This window comes from Alosa alosa, chromosome 7 (assembly GCF_017589495.1).
Source record: "Alosa alosa isolate M-15738 ecotype Scorff River chromosome 7, AALO_Geno_1.1, whole genome shotgun sequence".
In the NCBI taxonomy this organism is placed as follows: Eukaryota; Metazoa; Chordata; class Actinopteri; order Clupeiformes; family Clupeidae; genus Alosa; species Alosa alosa.
This window is the reverse complement of record NC_063195.1, coordinates 14185376-14211388: the sequence shown is the minus strand read 5'-3', so window position 1 is coordinate 14211388 and position 26013 is coordinate 14185376. Positions and strand designations below refer to the sequence as shown.

General features: G+C 40.9%; 1 protein-coding gene across 1 annotated transcript in view; it reads right to left on the bottom strand.

Moving 5' to 3' along the window:
• Positions 1-4966: 4966 nt before the first annotated feature.
• Positions 4967-26013, bottom strand: part of LOC125298402 (complement C3-like) — a 48612-nt gene continuing 27565 nt past the window's right edge. Inside the window, exons 22-41 of the mRNA XM_048249110.1 lie at positions 25476-25536; positions 25061-25147; positions 22915-23118; positions 17102-17177; positions 16854-17013; positions 16645-16740; positions 13815-13962; positions 13428-13591; positions 12757-12912; positions 12551-12610; positions 12167-12257; positions 11940-11988; positions 11284-11374; positions 11055-11144; positions 9420-9525; positions 8978-9067; positions 8522-8599; positions 8224-8307; positions 5950-6085; positions 4967-5334 (exon numbers count right to left, since the gene is read on the bottom strand). Of these exons, the coding sequence (XP_048105067.1) occupies positions 5193-5334; positions 5950-6085; positions 8224-8307; positions 8522-8599; positions 8978-9067; positions 9420-9525; positions 11055-11144; positions 11284-11374; positions 11940-11988; positions 12167-12257; positions 12551-12610; positions 12757-12912; positions 13428-13591; positions 13815-13962; positions 16645-16740; positions 16854-17013; positions 17102-17177; positions 22915-23118; positions 25061-25147; positions 25476-25536 (2169 nt within the window). The 3' untranslated portion in view covers positions 4967-5192. The remainder of the gene's footprint in view (positions 5335-5949; positions 6086-8223; positions 8308-8521; positions 8600-8977; positions 9068-9419; positions 9526-11054; positions 11145-11283; positions 11375-11939; positions 11989-12166; positions 12258-12550; positions 12611-12756; positions 12913-13427; positions 13592-13814; positions 13963-16644; positions 16741-16853; positions 17014-17101; positions 17178-22914; positions 23119-25060; positions 25148-25475; positions 25537-26013) is intronic.

Genomic DNA, 26013 nt, shown 5'->3' with positions numbered 1-26013 from the left:
GTCATGAGCAGGAAAAAAACATACATAAGTCGCACAGGACTATAAGTCGCAGGACCAGCCAAACTATGAAAAAAAGTGTGACTTATAGTCCGGAAAATACGGTATCTATAAATTTATTTATAAATGGTGCACTGTCACATTAAGGCTTTTGCCAGCTCCACTCAAATATAGCTTATAGCTAGTGATGTGACTATGTCTGTGCTCGCTCACAGTTTAGACATGGTCAGTAGTGGGAACTACTGTACTGTTGCCATCGCGATTTCCTTTTAAAAGTTTCTTATGAAAAGGAGATATCAATCAACATTGACAAGCCAGATGGAACCTGTCGTGCTCTCTCTCTCTTCCACGCACGCTCAAATGCATTCCACATTAAATGGATAACATAAATTAGATCTGCTGCAATGTAGATACTATGTATCTTGATGTAACTGTAAGCTGTTTTGACATTGACATTGCAAACATTCTCTAAGAAGAGTGTAAAGCAGTTTGCAGTAAAAATCGAGCCAAGTCAGCATGGAAAAGGTGGTCCGCAGGAAAAAAAGTTTGGGAACCGCTGAACTATTTAAATGCTCGGTAGGCCGGATTAAAGTGTTTGGCGGGCCGGATCTATGATAACCTAATAAATGCTTGGCGGGCCGGATTAAACTGTGTGGCAGGCCGCATTTGGTTCACAGGCCGTAGTTTAGCCACCCCTGGTGTAGACAGACATTTTGAGGTTTTTTCTCTCAGAATGTAAAAAAAAAAACTACACAAAACTGTGAAGATGTATTACATGTTACAGCCCAAGTTCATGACCTCGTAGACAAGGTTTGTGATGCCAGCGAAAGCGTCCTCGTACTCTGAGGTCTGCCCCTCCTGTTCAGTTGGCCAGTACTCCAACCAGGTGGCATGGCCAAGCATGTACCTAAAGCTACAAACACACACACACACACACACACACACACACGGGTGTTTCAAAAGTCGAAAGCACAAATATATATCAGAAATATTAGCCTAATATATACTATAATTTTAAATGTTCTGTTATTTTGTTCTCTTAATGTTATTGGATGTTTGTTATTTATTGTTGTCTGTTCAATGTGGTTCCCTTGAGGGCAATAAAGGTTTCATTCATTCATAATGATTTTTATAATGTGAATGATTCCATGTATGGACTAGTTTATTGTCAGCCATTGATATCTACTGTAGTTCTCTTTATACTGGTTGTCACATATATTTTTTTTTATTTCACATTTGGAGTAATGTGGACAGCTTTGGGAGTTTACTGACAGTACATATATTAAATCAGATGATGTATAGGCTACACAAGGAAACAATAATATTAAACAAAAGTGTCAAATATTAAATATATAATATATTTGTTCATGACAATGCAGTAAAAAGTTGTTTTAGAATCATCATGAGTGTACACACAGAACATGCAAACTCAGGTTCAGTCAGGTCAGATCAGTTTGTGTCACAGATATGGAGCGTAGAAAGGGCATTTTTCATTACTGTGTCAATGGCAATGACAATGACCAGGATAACTGCTTATAACTAAAGGCAGTGAGAATGGCCAAAAATAGAGTAGACATAGGGCTAAATAAAAAAAATGGCATTTATTTCCATAAGGCACACACCACATATTTTTCACATTTGCTCAGCCCCAGAGAAACCCTCCACCATGGCAATGATATTGCCAGATTCAGAACAGTCTGCCCTATGCACACATGTGCCAGCTTGCAGTGGTGAGATACATGTCAAAATATAATTTTTATAATACACTATTTGTATTTTTATTATTTAAAAATCAAAATGAAATGCAAGTATTAATACATGAAATAGTGGCAGATCTGGGTAGCCTAGACTCTGTTAAAAAACAATATATAGCATGTGTGTATGGCACTTACATTGACAAGGATAAATGTTTCTAAGGTAGTAAAAAAGCCCTTAAAACAGTCTAGGGTTCTAAGGGTTAATTTCTTAATTCAGAGCCATGTTACTTACAGCCAAGTACTTGGAGTGGATATCAGAAAGAAATATAGTTTGGACATCAGTATGAGATCAAATATATACATACAATATTTGTAGTATTTATTATTGTTCTTTGAGTTAACATCATTTGAATAAAACTGATTAAGTAAGGTGCATTATCATAATATTTTTTATTGCTATTGACCTATTTATGGAAAATATGTTGGAGTGGCCAACAAACTGACCTGTGTATCAGTGTTGGCTTTGCATAATTTATTGCCATTATTAAATTAGGCTATCCTAATCTTTTCTAAACCTACTCAAAAAGTATCCTAAACTTTTTGAGTAGTTTTCAAATAGTAGTTTTGATTCCCAAGTGCCACCCCAATAAAAAGTCTGGACCCAGCTGGCCCCCCCTATAAAATAATCCTGGCTACGCCCCTGCTGCAGGCTTCAACATAGCTGTGTCTGTGTTTACGATTAGAAATGTCAAACAAATTTCGCCTACGTAGAACTCACGATTGCACAGTTTGCATACTGCTTTGTCATTCTCCATAGTTTGATATACCCAAACCCCGAAGTGCTTCCACATCGAAATTCCTCAAGTTATTAGGGGTTATCACTCGTCTCTCATGTCGCACAGGTTGATCGCGATGTCCTCCATTTTTTGGCAAAACACGAGCAACACAGCAGCCGATTGAAACAGCTGTTTCCGGTGCGTAAAATTGGTGGGAATTTTCTTTTTAGCTTTCGCACTTCGGAATTCTTTATTTTATTTGTCTGCTTGTTTGTGAGTTTTGTTACATCTTTTTTATTTGTTTAGTTTGTTTAAAAGTAATAGTGTACATATTTGATTAAAATCGATTCCCTATTTTAGTTTTCGATAGGGCCGTTTCAAGGAATTTGGGGGCCCCAAGCAAAATGGACATGGACCCCCCCCCCCCACCGCACGCAAAGCCTACAGGAACCACCGTATAGCCATACAGTTTAAATTCACCCACACTTTATATAAAAAAAAAATGTTGACAGTGCAAATACTGCTGTTGCATAAGGGTGGTTGACGTTTTAGGCCGAAAAAAAGTTTTTGAAAAAAAATTCAGATATTAGGCATGGAAATCACTTAGTCCTGTTATACTGACCCTTTCATTCCCAAAAATATGTATGGTCTTTTAGATTTTGTGTTGAAATTCATATTTATTCTCTAATTAGTTGTGGTAGTGACTAAAATTGTCATATGGTGTGACATGAACGTTATTGTTTGTAAAATTATAATGGGGTATTTTGTTTTTAATGTGAGCAATGTATTATAATCTTCTATCATTACTTCATCAAGATCTAGCATTTCCTTGTGCAAATTTATTACATTTTATAGTATATTTCTTCATCAATACACAGAGTAAGGCATATGTCCTCAATCTTTCAATAAACGTCAAATTCATTTTGACATACCTTGATATAAAAGAAAGAAAATGCTTGTGACCTTTGCTGACCCTATTTTCTATCTGTTCCATTGAGATTTGTATGATTTAGACCCCAAAAGCCTTTTTATTTTCATAATTTCTTGATGTCACACCAAATTATATGGTGTCACGCCATATGATAAATAACACCACAAAACAATCTGTTAATACAAAAATGTGTATTATATGTATTTCACGAGCAACAAAAGACAGTTTAAGACAGGTATATCATGTAAAGGTTCACTTTCAGAAAACACAACTATGCAAAACAGAATGTCACCAAGGACCAGGGCAAGCACACTTTCGCAGTTCCCGCCGGAAATGCAGTATAGTTTATGTTTGTTCATGAATGTTTTCTTTATTTCCTGTCAGAAAAACATTCTTAATGGAGCCTCACTTGGTGGGAAAGTGCCACTGGACCCTCTTTGTAGGTTGCTGTTAGGTTATGCAGAGACTATTATGAGCAAAATAGCATCACACATTTGTCATTCTGGCTGATCTGAGGACGTCTTTTGGATGTTCAATAATGAAGTCTTTGAAACGTCTTTTAATGACGTCTATATAACACCCAAAATAAGACATGTACACAATGTCCAGAATAGACGTATTCAAAACTTTCATTCTGGCTACTCTTAATGGGATACTTACAGAGTTGGGGAGTTATGATAGGTCAACTTGGTGTGAATACACACACAGGGGAAATTGTCTCTCATTGTTGAGTTGTCTGATGATACGCACAGGGCGTACGGCCATACGGCTACAGGCGTACACATTTCCATGAATCATAGATGTGTTGATTGCATAAATGAGTAAATATTAGAGGACTTATGGAGACATGATGTTGAACTGCATGTGCCGATGCCATTTAACCCAAATGCCCCAGCAGCAGCACGGGAGAGTGGAACTTATCTGACAGAAGAGCTGCATCGTCTATAGTCAGGCAAGGAAAGTAATCTTGGTCTAATGTTAACCTACATTGCAAAAATATCACTATGTATTCATAACCTCGTGATTCAGTGAGAGTGAGCCCAAAACATCGGGAAGAATGTCTTTGGGACATTTCTGTATTTACATTTTATGAATATACATTTTAAACTGGTAACTGAACGAAAAAAATACAAAAGGAAAATGAAAAGTTGAAAAGATGTGTCCGATTATTGCCAGCAAGCTTGGACTTACCCCTGACATCGTTGTAACGCTTGCAGCACTGGTGCAATGTGCTGGGGATGCCAGCTGTGGAAAGAATTGTGGAAATTTCATCCCACGCCTGTAAGCTAATTTGGCGTAATTGTCGCATCATAATGCAGAACTCTCAATTCGCGCACATTTTAATCACATATTTGTGACCATACTCCACAACAGGTTAAGCTAATTTGGGTGGGTTTCTTCCATCCCCATACAATGCCACTTGATTTCTCTGTCTTTTACGGCCCTGACAAGAACGTTGGTCGTCTCTCTGTGAACACGTGAAACATATATTCACACTCATGTTAATTTGTCATGTTAATTTGTCGTACATTCAGTGCAAAAAATAAGACTCATTCAACATACTATTAACCGCTTTAGACTTTTAATTGTGTTTGCCAAAATTACATCTGGTCATTGCATATACAGCCATTTTTGCAGTGTGAAATTGAAACAATTTGCCTGATACGCTCATTCTCAACCTTGTTGACAGTAGTAATGCATTTTTTAAATGTAATATTGTAGACAGACATTTTGATGTTTTCTCTCAGAATGTAAAAAATAAAACAAACTACACAAAACTAGGAAGCTGTATTATATGCCACAGCCGAAGGTCGTGACCTCGTTGGCAAGGCCTGTGATGCCAGCGAAAGCGTCCTCGTACTCTGAGGTCTGCCCCTCCTGTGCTGTTGGCCAGTACTCCAACCAGGTGGCATGGCCAAGCATGTACCTAAAGCTACAAACACACACACACACACGCACACGCACACACACACATGTCAAAAGTCGAATGCACAATACTGTTTTCCTTTTTCCAGAAATATTAGCCTAATATACTACAGTTTCAAATGTTCTGTTTCTTTGTCCTCTATGTCTTAATGTTATTGGATGCTTGGTGTTGTTTTATTGTTATTTATTGTTGTCTGTTGAATGTGGTTCCCTTGACTGCAAGACAAATTTCCTTCAGGGCAATAAAGGTTTCATTCATTCATAATGATTTTTATAATGTGAATGATCTCATGTATGGACTATTTCACTGTCAAGCATTGGTATCTACTGTAGTTCTCTTAATACTGGTTGTCACATATATTTTTTTTTAATTTCACATTTGGGGTAATGTGGACAGCTTTGGGAGATTACTGACAGCACCGATTTTAAATCATATGATTTATAAGCAACACAGAAGGAAACAATCGTAATAAACAAAGTGGCAAATATTGGTGAACCCACACTGAAACAATTGGAACAAAAGTAGAAAGAAACTTCATCGACTGGATACTTTCTGATTGTGACTTATTAGCGCCATCTGCTGCTTGGTAATGTAATTGCATGGCAGGTTGGGTTTTCTCACCTGCCATCAAGCTGCACCACGTCATCCCTGTGGCCCATGATCAGGTAGCTCTTCCCCTGCTGCAGTGCCACCTGATCCCGACAGATAGGATGGGCAATGAACTCACGCGTGTGACCCTCCACACCAAAGTCAGTACCTGGGGAGGGGACAGAGAGAGAGAGAGAGAGGATACAGGGTTAGAACTCCTTTACTCAACCATTATCACACATTCTCACAGGGAGGGGACAGAGAGAGAGAGAGAGAGAGATAGAAGAGAAGTGTGACCCTCCACACGAAAGTCAGTACCTGGGAGAGAAAGAGACAGAGAGGAACTCTGCAGTGAATTCAGCAATATTTATATAGCACCATGCAATTAAAAATATGACTAAAGGTATTTCACAACTTTAACTACGAATCAGCTGATCAGCAGTTTTTCAAGTTAGACTGCTTAGAAGCCAGAACTACAATTTGTAAAACTGATAGTTCCGGTCCTTGATTGTGATTGGCTGAATCGCGTTTGATGCCGTTGTAAAATGCAGCATAAACATACAGTGCAGTCTATCTACACTTCCTGACATTTCTGTCATGTAAAGACTGCTATGAACTAATGCCTAAATGGTGTGGGGGGTAAGACTTCAAAGTCAAAGTCAAAGTCAAAGTCAGCTTTATTGTCAATTTCTTCACATGTTCCAGACATACAAAGAGATCGAAATTACGTTTCTCACTATCCCACGGTGAAGACAAGACATATTTTACCAATTTTTTTTTTTTACCAAGACTTATGGACCCTTTCAAGAGAGTTCCATTATCAGCATCATAGTTGGCCCCACAAGGCTTCCGTTTTAACATTCCATATTTTATCTTAATGCAGAGGAAGTAGATTGGGAACCAAATAGAACGTTCAAGCATTGTTTTTGTTTTTATTGTTGAAAGGGTCTATTCAACAGAGACCCATTATAATACAATTGCATATACTAATTTGCATGGATGTACCAACACATTTGCAACTTGTTCAAAGAGTAAGTATAAGTATATATACTCTTTTGATCCCATTAGGGAAATTGGGTCTCTGCATTTATCCCAATCCGTGAATTAGTGAAACACACTCAGCACACAGTGAACACACAGTGAGGTGAAGCACACACTAATTCCGGCGCAGTGAGCTGCCTGCTACAGCAGCGGCGCTCGGGGAGCAGTGAGGGGTTAGGTGCCTTGCTCAAGGGCACTTCAGCCGTTCCTAATGGTCGGGGTTCGAACCGGCAACCCTCCGGTTACAAGTCCGAAGCGCTAACCAGTAGGCCACGGCTGCCCCATGTGCACAAGAGACACAATGATGTGAAGATTGAACAGGTAGTTTTGAGAATTTCCATTCTGATCTAAGAAATATACCAAAGTGACCGAGAAAAACAGTAATAGTCTATGAATCAACTCTACGAAATTTTATTTAAAAAATTATGCTAAATTTACCCACAATGATGCAGTTGAGTGTATGATCCAGGTTGAGGAGTACGGTCACAAATATGTGAGTAGAATGTTCACTATGATGCGACAATTACCCTCAGAACTGAAACTATAGATAATTTGCGTAGAAGTCTAGAAGGAACTAGGAAAATAATTCACTCCTCAATAGGTTTAATGTATGTGGCTTTGCCCTGAGTGACAGATGCAATCAAGCTGCATGATAGAAAATAGCTTAATGCTAGCCTATTGCCTACCGTGGGGATATTGGGTATTTGCAACCTGCATGTTGGAAAACAGACACTCCACCTACCTGAGCAGGAAAAGCAAAACAGTTGCCCGTATTTGTACCTTCTAGTGGCTAATACGAAAACCTTTGAAGACATGGCAACTGAGATCAAGGTAAAACACTGGAGCAGATTAAACAAGAGCAATGGGGAGAGAGAGGCCATGGGACTTATTTGTTTTAACACAAGTTTAAAACGTAAAACGTATTAAACTCTAAAAAGTGGCTAAGCTAGTTGCTTAGGGCTGCTTACATCTCAAGACCTCTTTAAAATAGCTGTACTTTATATGCGCCTTTCGCTTTAGACCAGGTTTTTCTTGCTCAGTGGCGCAATGATTTTTTGTGGATAGCGATTTTTGGATCATGTGCCTGATCACACCTATTTTTCATATCTGCTGAGCAGGTAGCCTTGTGGCGGTGATGGTCATTGTTTGTGTGGTGGCTGCTGTTTCCGATGTGTTGAACTTGAACCTGCATAGTTTACCTTTAAAGTCATTTGTATTTGCAATTATGCATGACGTGATTTAAGGCTTTAAGGCCCCTGCATATACCTTCCTTGATGACCTGGATGACCTTCATGTGGTAGATGTCTGTGTGGTGAGTCAGGTCCATCTTCTCCACCTTGACTTTGTACACTGAGGAGAACAACAGCAACAGAGTATGAGTCACTCAAACTTGAAAATGATTCTCGCATACAGACACACACACACACACACACAACACGCTCACCCCCCCCCCCCCCTCCCCACATGCACACACACACACACACACATACACATACCAGACACACAAACACACGCACACAAAGCACACACACACACCAATCACACAAATGAAAGATGTGTTTACCATAGTCCATGCCTGGTTCACACGCTTTCTCAGCTCTGTCGTCGTTACTCACATCAGTCTTCTTAGCACAGCAGCTTTCTGTGAGACAACAGGAACAAACACATTAGCTGTCACTCACACACAAGCACACAAGCACACACACACACACACATAGGAAGTAGATCAGTGTGTAGAGGACTGCATGCTCCCATGGGGTACACAGTTGCTACCTATAGGAAAGTAGCATTTACAATGAGATCAAAATGGTCCTTTTTATCTTGTAATGTCTATGGGGAACAGGGTAACTAGAGTATGTGCATGTCTATGGGGAACAGGGTAACTAGAGCATGCACATGTCTATGGGGAACAGGGTAACTAGAGTATGGGCATATCTAAGGGGAACAGGGGAACTAGAGCATGCGCATGTCTATGGGGAACAGGGTAACTAGAGTATGGGCAACAGGAGGGCTGGCCTACCTTCAGCACACTTGCAGATGTCCTTGTGACAGATCCTGTTCAGCTCGCCACCCTTCTTGATGGGATGGTAGAACCGTGTACACCGGTTTTCTTAAATTAAACAAAGGTTTGAAAAGAACATTAGTGAGTTGATGTGCAATGTTTGCAAGAGGTATTTGCTATGTCAATACAATAAAATTCAATGTTATTTTATTAGCATTAGTGTTGATATACAGTATTGCGAAAGCATAAAGAACAATAAAAACTGATTACCGTTAACTTGTAAAAAAAACATTGAAATATTGAAAACCATTGAGGGGAGGGGAGAAAAATAGACAGGATGAATAACGACATGTCTATACACATTCACACTTACACTCCGCGTCTACAAATTACACAGACACATCACACACACACACACACACACACACCCTCTCCCTCTGTTTTGTGTGTCCTTCCTTACCCATATCTAGGTACTCGTATACGGACACTGCTGCAGGCTGAAGGAGTCCTACGTCCATCATTTTGTGAATTCTAAAGGCAATTCTGTCTGGTTTGGTATGGGAGATCTGAGGGAGAGAGATAGAGAGAGATAGAGGGAGAGGGGTGGAGAGAGAGAGAAAGAAAGAGAGGAAGAGAGATGAGAGAAGCACACACTTACACAATACATTGTTAGTTTAAATTACATAAATAAGGAATGAAAAGCCTAAAACGTTCATGCAATGCTATTATCACATCGGTGTGATTAATTACACCAAGCAATTTCACAGTCAGAGAGTAAGTTTCCAAAGTCAGAATGAAATCATTGGAATTGGTGTGCTCCCGTTATCTCAATTGTTTAGAATAGCAGTTGTCTTTTTCTAGTCTTGGGTCTTTTTCTACAACCACAATTCCAACAGTTATTATCTGCAAATCTCGTAAACCCATATTTAGCTGCAAAAATTACAACATTGACTATTCAAAAATTTTGAAAATGACACATTTTTGATGCCAAAAAAACACATTTCAAAAAAGTTGGGACAAGGACAAATAAATGCTGAAAAGTTGTGTAATGATAAAGACAGCATTATATTATATTTATTTTGCATTATATATTTTCTATGTTTTATAGAAATCTGCTATCCCTTTGACATTAAAGAGGGGATTTTTGTAAATGATTGTGAAAAAGGCCAAATTAAATTGACCAAGATTACATTTAAAATGGAACTATTCCAGGGGAGTGAATACATTTTATAGGCACTGTAGGTCATTTATAAAAGAGTTCCTTTTGATGTCTGGTGAACAATAGAAAATAATCAAAAATAATCTTTTTCAGTCTTCTGATGTATGGGTAGCATAAGTGATAAGAAGACTGAATTTGCGATTTCAGACAAAACAGATCCGTGGACGATGGTTTTGTGCCCAGGAGGTTAAATAAGGAAACGAACATGACACTCAGTAGAGGTTTCATTAACTAGACAACTAGTTGACTATCATAACCACAACACTGTAGGCAGCAATCAACAGAGGGTGCTAATGGTCTGTAAAAGTCTAAACAAGCTTTCTGACATTCCTATGTATGAAAGTACTTCAAAGGAAATGACAACTGTTCTCCAGTGACATGTTAGATGTGCACAGCCGTACTAAAGCACAATAAGAACACATCATTTATGGATAACCATCTAAAGATGAAATACCCGCTGCCAGCTCAAGCAGTGATGTTAGCATGAGTACATAACAACTAGTCCACTGCTATTATGGGAAAAAAAGAGACTTTGTCAACTGGTAAAAAAATCACAAATCCCCAAGCACTCAGCAGAGGGCATGCTAAGGCCCAACTCTTTAAAGTTGTGTCTTGAGACAATGTAAGCGAAAGCAAAAGTAACGCTGTATCTACCAACGTTAGTGAAACTAAATTCATGACATGGGGAAGGCAGAAGAGAGGGGGGACGTGTGGTGGAAGCTGGTAATGAAGGACAAAAAATGGTTTTGAATGCTGAACTTACAAAAGGAATACAATATAGTGGCCACATATTTTACACCAAATCCATAGTCTTTAAAAAATAATAAAAGATGGATACATTCATACATTAAGACAGACAGATGTCTTGATTATTACCTTATCCAGGTAGATGATGAGGGAGCCTCTGTCTGACAGCATCTTGTCCATTTCAAATCTCTGGATGTACCTGTCTTTACCTGTGGACAACTACAAGCAGAAAAGAAGCCAATGTTTTTATTTTTAATTTTTACTTATCTGCAAAAGTAAATTAGTAATATACCCCCCCAACCCCAATATTCATTGAGCTTCCAATAAATTCATCACATAGCTCCATTCAGTCACTTACCTGGGTGAGGTCAGACTCGTCCACACTGAAGCCGGTCAGCAGGCCGATGTCCAGGATGGACATGGTGGTAGAGCGTTCCTTTGACAGGTACCTGAGGATAAAATAACAAGTAAGGGATAATGGCCGTCGAGGTGAGCCTACATATATTGAATTTATAGACAAGGCAGAGCCAAAGAACTCCACTATGCAAAGTCCTCCGCCAAGTCCACACCTCAAAGGCCATTATTCTGCTTATCTCCCAGTTGCAAGGGGTTAGGCGGGAGGCTCTAAGGCTAATCGTGGACCACTCAGAGTTAGCATTCAATTGACCCCCGTTCATTTTGGCATCACTTTAACATCAAATGACTTTACATCTGAAGCTTTATAAGCCTTTATAATATGACCTTTTTTCCCCAGAGAAATACAACATTGTATGACTGGCTCCATAATCTCGTATCTCACTTTACGGCTCCTTAATAAAAGTTTTTTTTTAAACCAACTCAAACTCAGAACACTATGCACGTTTTTTCTTAGCGAGCTACCACGCGAGTTACTGTGTTTCAGTCATAGACAGTAAAAGAAATGGACACAGCCATCCCATTCATGCGTGTGTTTGTGTGTCTGCTGTTTACAAGTGTGCACATACAGTGTGTCTCAGAGAGATATCATGAACTTACAAGACGTCAATGGTGAACAGGTATGATTCACTGGCCTGCTGGTATGTCACTGTGAATTGAATAGAAGATAAATGATCTCACTGCTGTTTGAACTGGCATTCTGTTATGAATTAGAGGTATGTAGTTGGGCTCTGAACTGGCATTCTGTGCTTGACACTTTAGAATGAACGGGATTAATCTGATTGGCTTCTGCACTGTATTTCTGCTTATTCGGCCAGTAATCTCACCTTTGTTTTGTTTTTCCAGCTTCACCTCTAAATCGAACATCTTGCAGTCAGTGAGTATGTCACTGGGCATGGCGTAGTAGAGAGTCATCACCTGCACAAGCAACAAAATAACCATGACATCACAATTCAAGGTGCAACACCCTTACACTCTGATTTTATGGTGTAGGCCTAATCTTAGTCTTAGTGGGTTTTGATGTTGAAAATTGTATTTCTTTGTCACCTAAATAAACAAATAAACTTGTTTGTGTGCAAAATCTATAGCAAAAATGGACTACTCATTTAAAGCACTTTAATTTATTCATGTAAAGTGAGACTTATTGCTATGTCTGCAGTCTACTGTATGTCTAGCTCTCTTAAACCCTAATCTACAGAAGTGAGACTTACTGACAGAGTTGCCTCTCCAGTCCCACTGGCAGTCACAGTCAGGTTTTCATTCAAGTTCATCTGCAAGTCAGGAGATATTACTATATTATATTATATTATATTATATTATATTATATTATATATTGAACATAAATATGGCACTTTTTACACAAATAACTGCAAATATACATCCATTGTGATTTATTTTGCAAAAAACAAACAAGCACCTTGTCTGACCGGGTTAGGAAAGAGTTGCTTTTGGTGAAAGTCCATTTAGTGGACTTGGCACGTCCAGAGACCTTAAGGTCAATGACGAGGTTCATGTCCTGCTGCTTGGCTTTGGCAGTGTATTCAGCCACAGCCTGGAACACCATGATGGTGGACTAGAGGGGTGAGAGCAGAGGTGGTCGGTAATTAGTGTCAGTCAGCAGCCAATAATCCAGCTATTTCTGTTTTTGAAGATTAGTAATATGTGTAGCCTGTGTGGATCTGTAGACTGTGGATCTGTAGACTGTGTGTAGCCTGTGTGGATCTGTAGAATGTGTGGATCTGTAGACTGTGTGTAGCCTGTGTGGATCTGTAGACTGTGTGCAGCCTGTGTGGATCTGTAGACTGTGTGCAGCCTGTGTGGATCTGTAGACTGTGTGGATCTGTAGCCTGTGTGGATCTGTAGACTGTGTGTAGCCTGTGTGGATCTGTAGAATGTGTGGATCTGTGTGGATCTGTAGACTGTGTGTAGACTGTGTGGATCTGTAGACTGTGTGGATCTGTAGACTATGTGTAGACTGTGTGGATCTGTAGACTGTGTGAATCTGTAATATGTGTAGACTGTGTGGATCTGTAATATGTGTAGACTGTGTGGATCTGTTGACTGTGTGGATCTGTAGACTGTGTATACCTGTGTGGATCCATAGCCTCCCCCAGTTTTCTGCTGTTTATTCAGCCATTTCACGATAGGTGCTGCCTTCTCAAACTCATTGGCCTTCACCAGGGCCAGCAGGGCGTAGGCTGTGGCCTCCAGAGTGAAGAGGTGGTTGCCGGGGACTGGCCAGTGAGTGCCACCTAATGGTTTTTATCCAGAGATTTAGACAGCCACAACACTACCTTTGGGGTACCTCAAAGCTCAATGCTTGCCATAGCTTCTAAATGTATTGTCTGATTAGCCACCCACTAACAGATTCTAAATGCACTTCATTCTGATTAGCCACTCACATAGCTTCCCTTGTTACCACTACGCTAAATGATAATTAAAAAAACAAAAAAAAAAAAACAAATTTCAACCCACCTGCAGAGTATTTGAATAGAATCTCCTGGTCCAGTTTGCCTTCATTGGCAAGGGCATATGAGACGATGGCAACAGCGTAAGGATTGGTAACCGTCTTCAGCCGGCCTTGCAGATAATCAGTAGCTCTCTTCATGCTGCCTGGAAGACTCTGTGGAATGATTTGCATGTGCAATACATAATGAATTTATTATTTGAGAAATGCATACCGACTTCTTAAAAGGTGCTCTAAGCATGGTTAGGTAACATCACTTCTGTTGACGATTCAAACAAAACAGAGAGATGGCTCGTCCCTCCCCCCTCCCTCCTGTGCAATTGAAACTGACATGAATGCGCATCTTGTCAGTGATTGGCTGGAACAGTTTATGTTTCATGGTCTAGATTGCAAAAAGCTGTTTTTGTTGCCATTTGTGGAACCTGGTCTGTCCACAGAGACCACATTTTTACAGCATATTCAGGGGACAGGCAGCGGATATTGAGAAGATGTTTGCTGTATGTGACAAAAAATGTTTTAGCTTAGAAACCACGTAACATGATTTAGAGCCCCTTTCACCTAATCATATCCTATGCCTGCCTGATATTTTGGCTGTTTTCTTTTAAGCATACAACACAATATATCAGATAGGCTACATCAAAATAGATGTTGGAAGATAAATCAGTTATTAACATGGGTTACTGCTAAATGGGCTTCATAAGCGATGCTGGATGATGTCACATTGTTGACCAAACACCAAACAAAACACATCACATTACATTACGTTACATTACATTACATTTGGCTGACACCAAAGCGACTAACAACATGGTAAACAGTTTAAGCTATTTAAGGCAATTCTCTCAACAATTCTAGGACATTTTTTAAAAAGTAGAGTACAATAAGAAAAGGTGCATCAGTGAGTGCTGTTCTTAAACAGTCGAGTGACAGTTCTAGTCAGGTGGTAAGTGCTAGGATCAGCAAGACTAGTTGTAAGTAGCACTACAAGAGGAGATGTTCTCTGAAGAGCTGGGTCTTCAGGAGTTTTTTTTGAAAATGGAGAAGGATGTCCCTGCTCTGATAGGAACTTCTCCAACACACATCCCCAACATACTTACAGCACACTGCCCCACCCCCCCAATACACAGCACATTGTCTCATGAGGAAGCTTCTCCAACACACATATTGCACACTGCCCTCTCCCCACATACACAGCACACTATCCCATCTCCCCTGTCATCCCCCCAACACACACACCAAGACCCCTGGCAGTTGGGTTAGCCCCTTGAGCCGTAGATCTGCCCAAGGTTTCTTCCTTGGGAAGGGAGTTTTTCCTTGCCCCTGTTGCTCTTGGGTGCTCCTTGTTGGTGCCCCCCACCCAATCCCAATCCTCCCCCACCTTTTGTATGCAGCCCTTGCCACTTAATCTACTAAACCCCTCCCCCTCCCCCCATTAATGCACAAATAGGCGGACACCAGACATAATTTCACTGCATTTCTTACTTCCAGTAACTATATGCATGTGACAATAAACTTCCTTGTATCCTTGTATCCTTGTAACAGGTAGTGCATTCCACCAACGAGGAACAAAACAGATGAGAAAAGTTTGGATTGGCCTGAGCGTACCGGTGGCAGAGCTAGATGTCATTCGTCTGAGGAGCGCAATGGTCTGGAGGTAGCATGCCTGTATGAGGGCATTCAAGTAGGTGGGAACAGAACCGGAGACTACTTTGTAGGCAAGAGTTAGAGACTGGAATTAAATGCGGGCAGCCATAGGTAGCCAGTGTAGCTGGATGAGCAGCAGGGTAACATGTGCCCTTTTGGGTTGGTTGTAGACCAGGCGTGCCGCCGCATTCTGGATCATTTGAAGGGGTTTCACTGTGCAGGCAGAGAGAGCTGTCAGGAGGGAGTTACAGTAGTGAAGTCGTGAGATGACTATTGCCTGTACCAGGAGTTGGGTAGCATCTTGAGTCAAGTCCTGATTTTCCATATGTTGTAAACTGTGAAATGGCACGACCTGGCGACCGAGGCAACATGATCGGACAAGGTTAGTTGGTTGTCAAGAATGACTCCTAAATTTCTTGCAGCTCTGGTAGGTGCAACAGACAGGGAGTGAATTTTGATGTTGATGTCATGGTGTATGGTAGGTTTAGCTGGGAGGACCAGCAGTTTAGTTTTTGAGAGGTTTAGGTGGAGGTGATGTGCCTTCATCCATGTAGATATGTCTGAGAGGCAATCCGAGATCAAGGGGTCATCAGGTGGAAAGAACAGATAGCGCTGTGTGTCATCTGCATAGCAGTGGTATGAGAAGCCATGCGAACGGATAATCAGTCCCAAGGAGGTGGTGTGGACAGCAAAGAGAAGGGGGCCCAGCACTGAGCCCTGGGGCACCCCTGTGGTGAGATAGTAAGGTGCAGATAGCTGTCCAAGCCATGATGCGTTAAACGAACATCCTGTGAGGTAGGATTCAAACCAACAGAGAGCAGAGCCAGAGATTCCCATGTTAGAGAGTATAGAGAGAAGGATACGGTGATTAACCGTGTCAAAGGCAGATACCTCACTTTCAGAGAGAGGTGCGAATTCTGAAAAAGAGGCTCCAGCAGCCGCCAGAGGTTGTAGGAGTGCAGTATCTGAGTCTGTCGCAAATTGAGTCAATATTCAATGTGTCAAACTCAATATTCTGTGACTACAATTATGATATTAACTTGTGCTTCTTAATGTCTAAAGAGACATGATCCACATATCAGTGTCACTATTCAAAAACATTGAAACTCAATGTCTCAGAATGACTCCGAATGCAGATGGGACCATGGGGACGATGTGTCGTGTGACGAGAGTATTCGACGTGGTGTGACTTACAGCAACGTTCTCAATGCAGAGACCCCTGCCCTCCTGCATGGCGATCAGCACAAACGCTGTCATGGAAGCATCCGGATCCTTTCCTCTCACATCGCCCTGGAAACACATGACAGCAAATTGGTTCGAGTCCATAAACCATGGGCCTTAGGTACAAATCATTGAAGATGTATTCAGAGTAACTCATTGATGTGTTGAAAGCTATCCCATACCACCATCTCTGCATGGTACACTTGGAAGGTCTCCTTGAAGATGCCATCTGGCATCTGGGAATTCAGCACCAACCACTTGAGGGCGTCACAGATCACTTTCTCTTCTATGCTGATAATGTCGCGGGCCATGGCAAAGACCTTAGAGACGTACGCTGTTAGCCTGTAGGGGTTGGTGGGGAGGGAAAGAGTATTATCACCGTGAGTCATCATGACTCATCAGGAATAATTGTGAATGTCCTGCAACTCACCAAGCACTGCCAGGTTTGTCTGACCAAACAGCAAATGCCCCGTCTGGCTTACGGAAGGCCAACTCCTGCTGGTATCCTACAGGGAAATGCTGGCACTTAAACATACATCTCAACCTCACTCACAAACAAACACACACACACATTTGAATGCATTTATTTGGATCTGAAAGGCAAACAAGATCCAACTACTCTGGGAAGAGTCATTAATAAGGTGACAGGTCTACATGGCTCACATGCTTTTACAGGTCCTTCCATTTATAATACTCAGCACATTAAGGATAAACAAAACATCTCCGTCTCCATATTTGCATGCTCCCTGTAATGGCTGAAACAGAGCACACACACAGACACACACACACAAATTATAGAAAAACACCCCTTTGGCCTGTTTAGACTTCTATTGTGTTGATGTTATTGTCATTACTTGGTGTTTTAAGCCCCCAACGTTGTCTTCCAGGTAGCGCTGCATGGAAGGCACTAGGATTAGGCAAGGATTAGGGTTAGGGTTGGGGGATGCCCAGCTAGTCTTGTGTTTACATAGAAATGTTTTGCTTTTTGCAAGGTTAATTTCTCAATAAGCAATCAAAATGTTTCAAAATATTCACACATAATGAATTCTTAAAAATAAACAAATCTCTTCTCTGACCATGTTGCCTCTGTCACCTGGTCATGCCACTTTGCACTATTCAACAAGAGAACTATCAGACCGTACCTAACCCAACACACCACTCAGCTCCTAGTACAGACCATGGTTATATCACCTCTTGACTACTGCAACGACATAATCACAAGCCTTCCAGCTTGTGTGGTAAAACCATTACAGATGGTCCACAATGCTGCAGACAGCCTGGTTTGCAATCACGCTGTTCATTGAGCCCCACTGGCTTCCCTTAGCTACAAAGTGATTGCTGGGTCTGTACCCTTACTTAAGTGCTCTCATAAAGGCTTATGTTAACCCCTCGACCGCTGCGCTCCTCCAAAGAGTTTCGCCTGGCAGTCCCACACCCATAGCAACCCAGACTTTTTTCATCTGTGGTCCCCTGATGCATGGATGGATTATGAACTTTTGGGCCCCTGGGCTCAGATGTATTAAGGGCCCCCCACTTATTGTTGTATATGTGGGAGGGGGGATTAGGGGTCCTCCCTAGGGATCGACCGATATATCGGCCGGCCGATATATCGGGCCGATATTTGCGTTTTTTACGTGTATCGGCATCGGCCGATTAGCCGCTGCATTCGCCGATAGTTTTTTCCCCGCATTATTTACATACAGGCAACACACATACATACAAGCAGCTCTGTGTTCCTGGAGACGCTGCAATTCACGTGCAGACTGCCCCTCCCCCATGAGCAGAGTGCTGAAAGCCTGCTCTTCAAGACAACAGTAAACTTTAAACTTTCAAAGCATCTTTTAACTGTTTGACATAGCTGAAATATTGCCATACACTTTGAAGGTGGAAGCAAGTTTGTGGGTCCAAATGGAAAACACGAATGATAGATAGGTAGGCTACTTTTTTTAATGCTTAATGATCGTTTATAAAACTGCTTGCCATTGTATTTAGGGAGCTGCAAATAGCTAAGTTGTAGGCTATCCATATTCATGCGGTAGCTGTTACAAACACTGGTCAGATGAAAGTAGCCTAATGCCAACGTTGTTCCGTGGTATTTGTGGGAGTTTTATTCAGCGACCACCTGGCTGAGTGTTGGACGCGTGTGGTGTGTGTGTGTGTGTGTGTCTCCCTCCCTGAATGCCTGTTCTATAAAACATGCTTGCCATTGTATTTAGGGAGCTGCAAATAGCTAAGTTGTAGGCTATCGGTATGCATGCGTTAGCGGTAGCTGTTACGAACACTGGTCAATCATATAATAAAGTAATGCCGACGTTGTTCCGAGATATTTGTGGGAGTTTTATTCAGCGACCACCTGGCTGAGTTTTGGACGCGTGTGGTGTGTGCGTCTCCCTCCCCCTCTCCCTTCTAGCGGGGCGGAGTTGCCATCGCAGTGATATCAGAGCTTTAATAATGAGAGACGTGTAGTTGAATATTAATTCGTGTTAACGTTTATCATGTACCAGACATACCGTGTATGCCTTACTTGTTTAGAGCCGTTTGCTAACGTTATCATTATCAATCCAGTTCAATGGTAGCCTGGGTGTTCCCATGCTGCCTTGCGTGCAATTTGATTCACGCTGCTAAGGCAGCCTGGAGACCATGGAGCAAATTTTCGCCTGAGATAGGGGACCAATCACAGAACAAGGGGGAAAGCAAGACGATGATGAGCTATGCACAGACGCATTTGATAGACATCCGTGGCACCCAATAAACGGATCTGGGCATTTTTTTCAAATACGAGAAAATTAACGTTTGGTTCCCAGACCACGTCTCATTGAGAAGTGGTGGCGCTAGCCAGGCTAGTTCAATGGTGATTCGTCAGCTACAGTACCAAACAGAAGTTTGTGTGTGCGTCTGGTCTGTCTCACTCAGTGGGACACACGCATCACAGCGATATGAGAGTGCTGCGCTACCTGAAGGAGAGATTTTAAAACTTTGAGAGATACGTTTTTATACCTTTTTACGTTGATGCCGTTTAGAACAGAAACATCTGACACCACGCTATTTCCACGTTATTTTCCTCTGCTGATTTATGTTCTGTGGTTGACAAATCTGGCAGCTTTTTTTAGAAAAATATAGACGTAGAAAAATTGAAACCATGCAGTCTAAAATGACAAATCAAGCACTTTATTTCAATAGCTACTTTTCAGGCTTATTGTTTTCTTAAATTATTCAAATGTGTTGACAAAGGACATTTTGTGATGACTTGAATTATGTCTTATAATATGTCAGCAAGCAATGCATCATCAAGGCTGTGTTGTAAGATGTTGATGAAAGCATTTTGCACAGTTAACCATATCCAGTGCACCCATCCTTTTTTAAATTGAGACTTAAAACATTTGTTATTATCATTTGTGTAATTATGTGTCATTTGTATGATGTAAATTGAGGGAGCAAAATAAAAGCAGTATCGGCTCCAAATATCGGCTCAAGAAAATCGGCAGCCTGTATCGGTCATCGGCTAAGGCCAGTGGTTGAATGTAACGAAGTACAAATACTTTGTTACTGTACTTAAGTAAATTTTCCACGTATTTGTACTTTACTTAAGTAAAATGTATAGTGCATACTTTTGACTTTTACTTCGTTACATTTTACAGCAATTATCTGTACTTTTACTCCGCTACATTTCTACAACACCATCGTTCCTTTTTACGATACATTTTATGATCAGTTTTTTTTTCTCTCTGACAAACACGTTTGTTTTACCAGGGGGTGGGGTTGCTACCAAAGATTCTGGAGCGCTACGTGCATTCTTAGAAACATAAGCTTTTAGTCTAGACCAGGCAAAGCGTGAGCTTGTAGCCATCTGCATTCGGTAGGCTACATTCACCAGACCCATGGCTACACTGGACATGCAACTGTGTTCTGTGCCTTTCTCTGTCTGTTATCTGCAGCGTTAGGGCCTCCTCTGCGATGAGATTGCTATCCGCGGATCAGCGAAGTTACAGTCTATGCCCATGCTTCTGTCACACGTCTGATCATTTGCGGCACAAATGAATGGTAGCCTAGACTATTAATGAACCGGTGGCCGAAAAAAACGTAACATTTTCCAGATTAGGAAATATTCCTTAATTGTGTCTGATCAAATAAAGATGCATAGCCTACAATTGGGGGGTAATGTGAGCGCTCATTCAATGTCTATGCGTCTGCGCAAGTGAAACTGAACCTAATCATAAAGACACCTTTCTCAGCAACTTTTCTGTTCAATCAGCGTAATTGGTATTACGATCCACCCGACGTTTCCCTTGTCTACCCCGTTAAACTTCAGGCTCTCGTGTTTTGCTGAATAATATTACTCAGCAGATCACCCTAGTAACCAGAATTACAGTCTTGTAGGTCAGAATGTAAACTGGGCCACAGATGGTAAGCACAATTGCATTAGCTTAAAACTATCTAGTTGAGTATAACCTAAAACTAGCTTAATTAAAATGCCACAGCCCATACTGATTTTTCCTTTTAGAATATAGATATTAAGAGAATAAATCATTATGCAAATACTTTTAAAAGCAGGTACTTTTTACTTTTACTTAAGTAGGGTTGTCATTGTGGTACTTTTACTTTTACTAAAGTAAATATTTCTCTGTGTATTTGTACTTTTACTTAAGTACTGAGTTTCAGTACTTCCTCCACCACTGGCTAAGGCTGATGGAAAAAATGTTCCATCAGCGTATCGGTATCGGCACTAAAAAATCCATATCGGTCGATCCCTAGTCCTCCCCCAGAATTTTTTTAATTTGTTTGATGCGATTTCCTGTATTCTGGTGCATTTTGGGGATGGCCAATACTAAATTCAATCAGATTCATAGCCTACATCCTGATTTGTTGATATTGAGGCAATGCTTCCATGCAAAGGCTTGAGCTTCAGGGCCCCCTGACCCCTTGGACCCCTGGGCCTGGGCCCGGTAGGCTCGTGCAGTAATTCATCCCTGCCCTGATGGTGGAACGATCTTCCATCAGAGCAGGGGCATCCCTCTCTATCTTTTAAAAACTCTTGAAGACACAGCTCTTGACTAACCCATATTGATGTATTTGATAGTGTGTGACTCACTTGTGTTGATATATTTGATAGTGTGTGACTCACCCATGTTGAGTGATAGTGTGTCACTCAACTCATGTTAATGTATTTGATAGTGTGTGACTCACCCATGTTGATGTATTTGATAGTGTGTGATCTTGATGTATTTGATAGTGTGTAACTCACTCATGTTAATGTATTTGATAGTGTGTGACTGACGCATGTTGAGTGATAGTGTGTGACTCACTCATGTTATGTATTTGATAGTGTGTGACTCACCCATGTTGATGTAATTGATAGTGTGTGACTCACTCATGTTAATGTATTTGATAGTGTGTGACTCACTCATGTTAATGTATTTGATAGTGTGTGACTCACCCATGTTGATGTATTTGATAGTTTGTGACTCACCCATGTTGATGTATACATTATGATAGTGTGTGACTCACTCATGTTAATGTATTTGATAGTGTGTAACTCACCCATGTTGATGTATTTGATAGTGTGTGACTCACTCATGTTAATGTATTTGATAGTGTGTGACTCACCCATGTTGATGTATTTGATAGTGTGTGACTCACCCATGTTGATGTATTTGATAGTTTGTGACTCACCCATGTTGATGTATACATTATGATAGTGTGTGACTCACTCATGTTCATGTATTTGATAGTGTGTAACTCACCCATGTTGATGTATTTGATAGTGTGTGACTCACCCATGTTGATGTATTTGATAGTGTGTGACTCACCCATGTTGATGTATATGATAGTGTGTGACTCACCCATGTTGAGTGATAGTGTGTGACTCACCCATGTTAATGTATTTGATAGTGTGTGACTCACCCATGTTAATGTATTTGATAGTGTGTGACTCACCCATGTTGAGTGATAGTGTGTGACACACCCATGTTAATGTATTTGATAGTGTGTGACTCACCCATGTTGAGTGATAGTGTGTGACTCACCCATGTTAATGTATTTGATAGTGTGTGACTCACCCACCCATGTTAATGTATTTGATAGTGTGTGACTCACCCATGTTGAGTGATAGTGTGTGACTCACCCATGTTAATGTATTTGATAGTGTGTGACTCACCCATGTTGAGTGATAGTGTTTGACTCACTCATGTTGAGTGATAGTGTGTGACTCACCCATGTTGATGTATTTGATAGTGTGTGACTCACCCATGTTGATGTATTTGATGGCTGTGTCTCTCTTCTCCAGACCCACATTCTCCCATTGGTTGGTGGTGTCCAGATAGTGGGTGGCAATGAGGGGTAGTGTCATGTAGATCATGTTCTGCTCTCCACAACCTCTGGGCTGCACGATGAGGGAACCCATTGAGTCTCCAGTGATGGCCTTCTCAATGGTCTGGCTGATCTGCTCCCCTGCGATGACACATACAAGTCATTTGGCAGTTGTTAGGTTACGGGGATGCTGGCGAGACACGCCGCTCCATCTGGCATCATGTTTTTTGTTTTGTTTTTATGTAATGTTCGTAATTTTATGTAATGTTCTGTTATTTTTTGTTAAATGTTTTCACCCTTTATTTACGTTATTTTTAACCGTTTTTGTGTTATTCTTGGTCCTTTTATTCCGGCTGATATCTAACATTAACATTAACTAACGTTAATGCTACCTTCTATTCCACTGGGCTGATGAGCTTGCCTTGACTAGCCGTCCCTTTTCCCTGCGACGCTGCACATCCTCTGTCTGGAATGGTCTGGAAGGAAAGATTGCTCAGGGCAATGGGCCTTCTCTGCGAGAGATCTGCAGCTGCCATGATCACGAGCTATGGCTGACCTGCGAGCTGCCATAACGTTACTAGCCTCTGACGCTGGGTGCCTGGAGTCTGGATTGAGTGCTGACGTGGGAAGCTCCAATGACAACGTCGGGAGCCATGAAGCAACAAACTGTCCTTGTTAAAGCCACTGAGCTGCTGATCAGCAAGAAGATCGCCCATCATGACTTCAGACTGTTCTGTTCTTCCAGTGCACAGCTCTCCAGACTGCCAGTGAATTCTCTTTCTTTCTGAATTCTTGTGCACTATGCACAAATAGAACTTCAACAATGCATTTTGCCCAAGAACCCAGACTTCAGGATCAAATGGCTTCAGTTTATTTTTTGGAAAAATGGCACAGGCTTTGCAAAAAGGTTGCTGTTTAAGCCTGGAGCAGTAGGCTACCATAGCAGCTGTCTACGACCAGAGCCCGCAAGTAAAACGAGGAAGTGCTATGTTATAAAGGTTTAATTATATTCTATAGTGACACCTTATGACCGTCCCAGGTATTAACTAGGGAGCAGAAAAAGACACTCACTCGGTTGATGAAACTGGACATAGTCATCCGCGTCACGCTACCGTAAGGCTAATAATAGCGGTGTCCTCACACTATCGCACATGACAATTTACTTAAAATGGTGATTTTCTCTTCTTCTGGCGTATCGTGAAAGGAGAACCATGCCAACTTTGGATGCGGTTATCTTAGTGATACTTTTTGCAATACCCTCGATATACATATCGCTGGAATGCTTAGTTAATGGCTGTTCATGTGAGCACAATAACTTAATTTTGTAAATTTTACCAAGGCGACTGGTTTCGCCTTGCAGGGTCACATATCTATATTATATTTATGTTTCCCATTGTAATCATGTAATTTGTAATGTTTTGCATGGATGTGCGCTGGTGCGCATTCCTATGGACGAGAGAAGCAGGGTGTATTTGTGCACCCTCCCATGTTAGTGTTGATAATGCGCTCTTAAAAAAACATATAAACAACTGGCCATGGATTTCTGACCAGGTTTCTCTTGGTCAGAAATCCATGGCCAATCTAATAGCAATTTTCAGATAATGCGCTAGACCCCTCCTTAGATTGTTAATTGCCACACCTTGGCAAGTTGTTCAATAAAAGAGATGTGCATGTGTTGCGACGTGTTGATTATATGCTTTCCGCCGGGTTTTGTGTCACAAAAATAGGGCCCATAAAGTTAAGATTTGTAGTTGCCAATTCTAAACCTATACTTCACACATTCAGCACATATATTAGTTATATATATTATATATTCCAACTATTGTCGAGTACCAGAGGGAGGGGTGTATTTTTAGGCTGTCAACAATCTTTCTCCAGTAGCAGCAAATGTCTGCAATCAAAAAAGTGTGTTTGCTAGCATTGTAGCTAGTTAGCTTTGCTAACATTGTATCTTCATTGTCTACCTGACAAGCTGCATGAACAAAAGTACTTTACAACAATTTATAGTGTCACCAATCAAATTAAGACAGGCCCATTTATTGTGCAGTAATTTTACTAGATTATTGTTGTTGTTGCCACTAACCTTGAACAGAGACGTAAGTATGGGCTGGTGTCCCCGGCACCTGCTTCTTTGGGAGTTGGCTCTTAACTTCCTCTTTTTGTTCCCCACCTTGTTTTCAGAGGTAGGTAAATACAAGACATATACAGAAATACATAGTGTGAGAAAGAGGAAGAAAAAAATACAGCAAAATATTAGCAAGGCGATTAACCCCGAGTAGCTCCAGGGACAACGTAATGCCTTGTAATGTAATTTAATATAGATGACATGTGTAAGTCACTATGGATAAAAGTGTCTGCTAAATTAATGTAAATACTACTACTACTACTACTACTAATAATAATAATAATAATAATAATTATTATTATTATTATTATTATTATTATAATTATTCCATAATGTACATCAGGTACTTGTTAAGAGCTTAATTTCATCTCACCATGCTCTGTTGGGTTTAGGACAACTTTCTTCACTGGAACCTCAGTCCGCACACCTTCAGACTAGAAAAATGGTAAATTGTAACATCCATCCATCTACGGCCTACATCTATAAATCCACCTGTCTGACTACTACCTTTTTATTAACCATTTTCTGGTATATACTTCTTTCTTTCTTTCTTTCTTTCTTTGATTCTATCAGCAGATTTATTGCCCATCCATTCATCTACTTGTCTGAATACCATTCACTGATTAATACTTGTATGCAGGGTGCGATTTGTAGGGGGGGATGGTGAGGATTTCCCCCCGTCAGGTTTTCCTATCCTTACCTCTGCTAAATTATTTTTATCGTCGGGGGGGACAACATGTATCCCCCTCTGCCCCTCATATTGATTAATGCTACTTCTTATAAGTAAAGCGCTGCAACATGAGAACAGTCTAGTAGGCTAGCCTACATAATAATCTGACATCAGAAACGCACCGTCACCGTCAGCACTGATGCTGCTGACACAGTGGCTGCGTGATAACTTAATTTGGCCT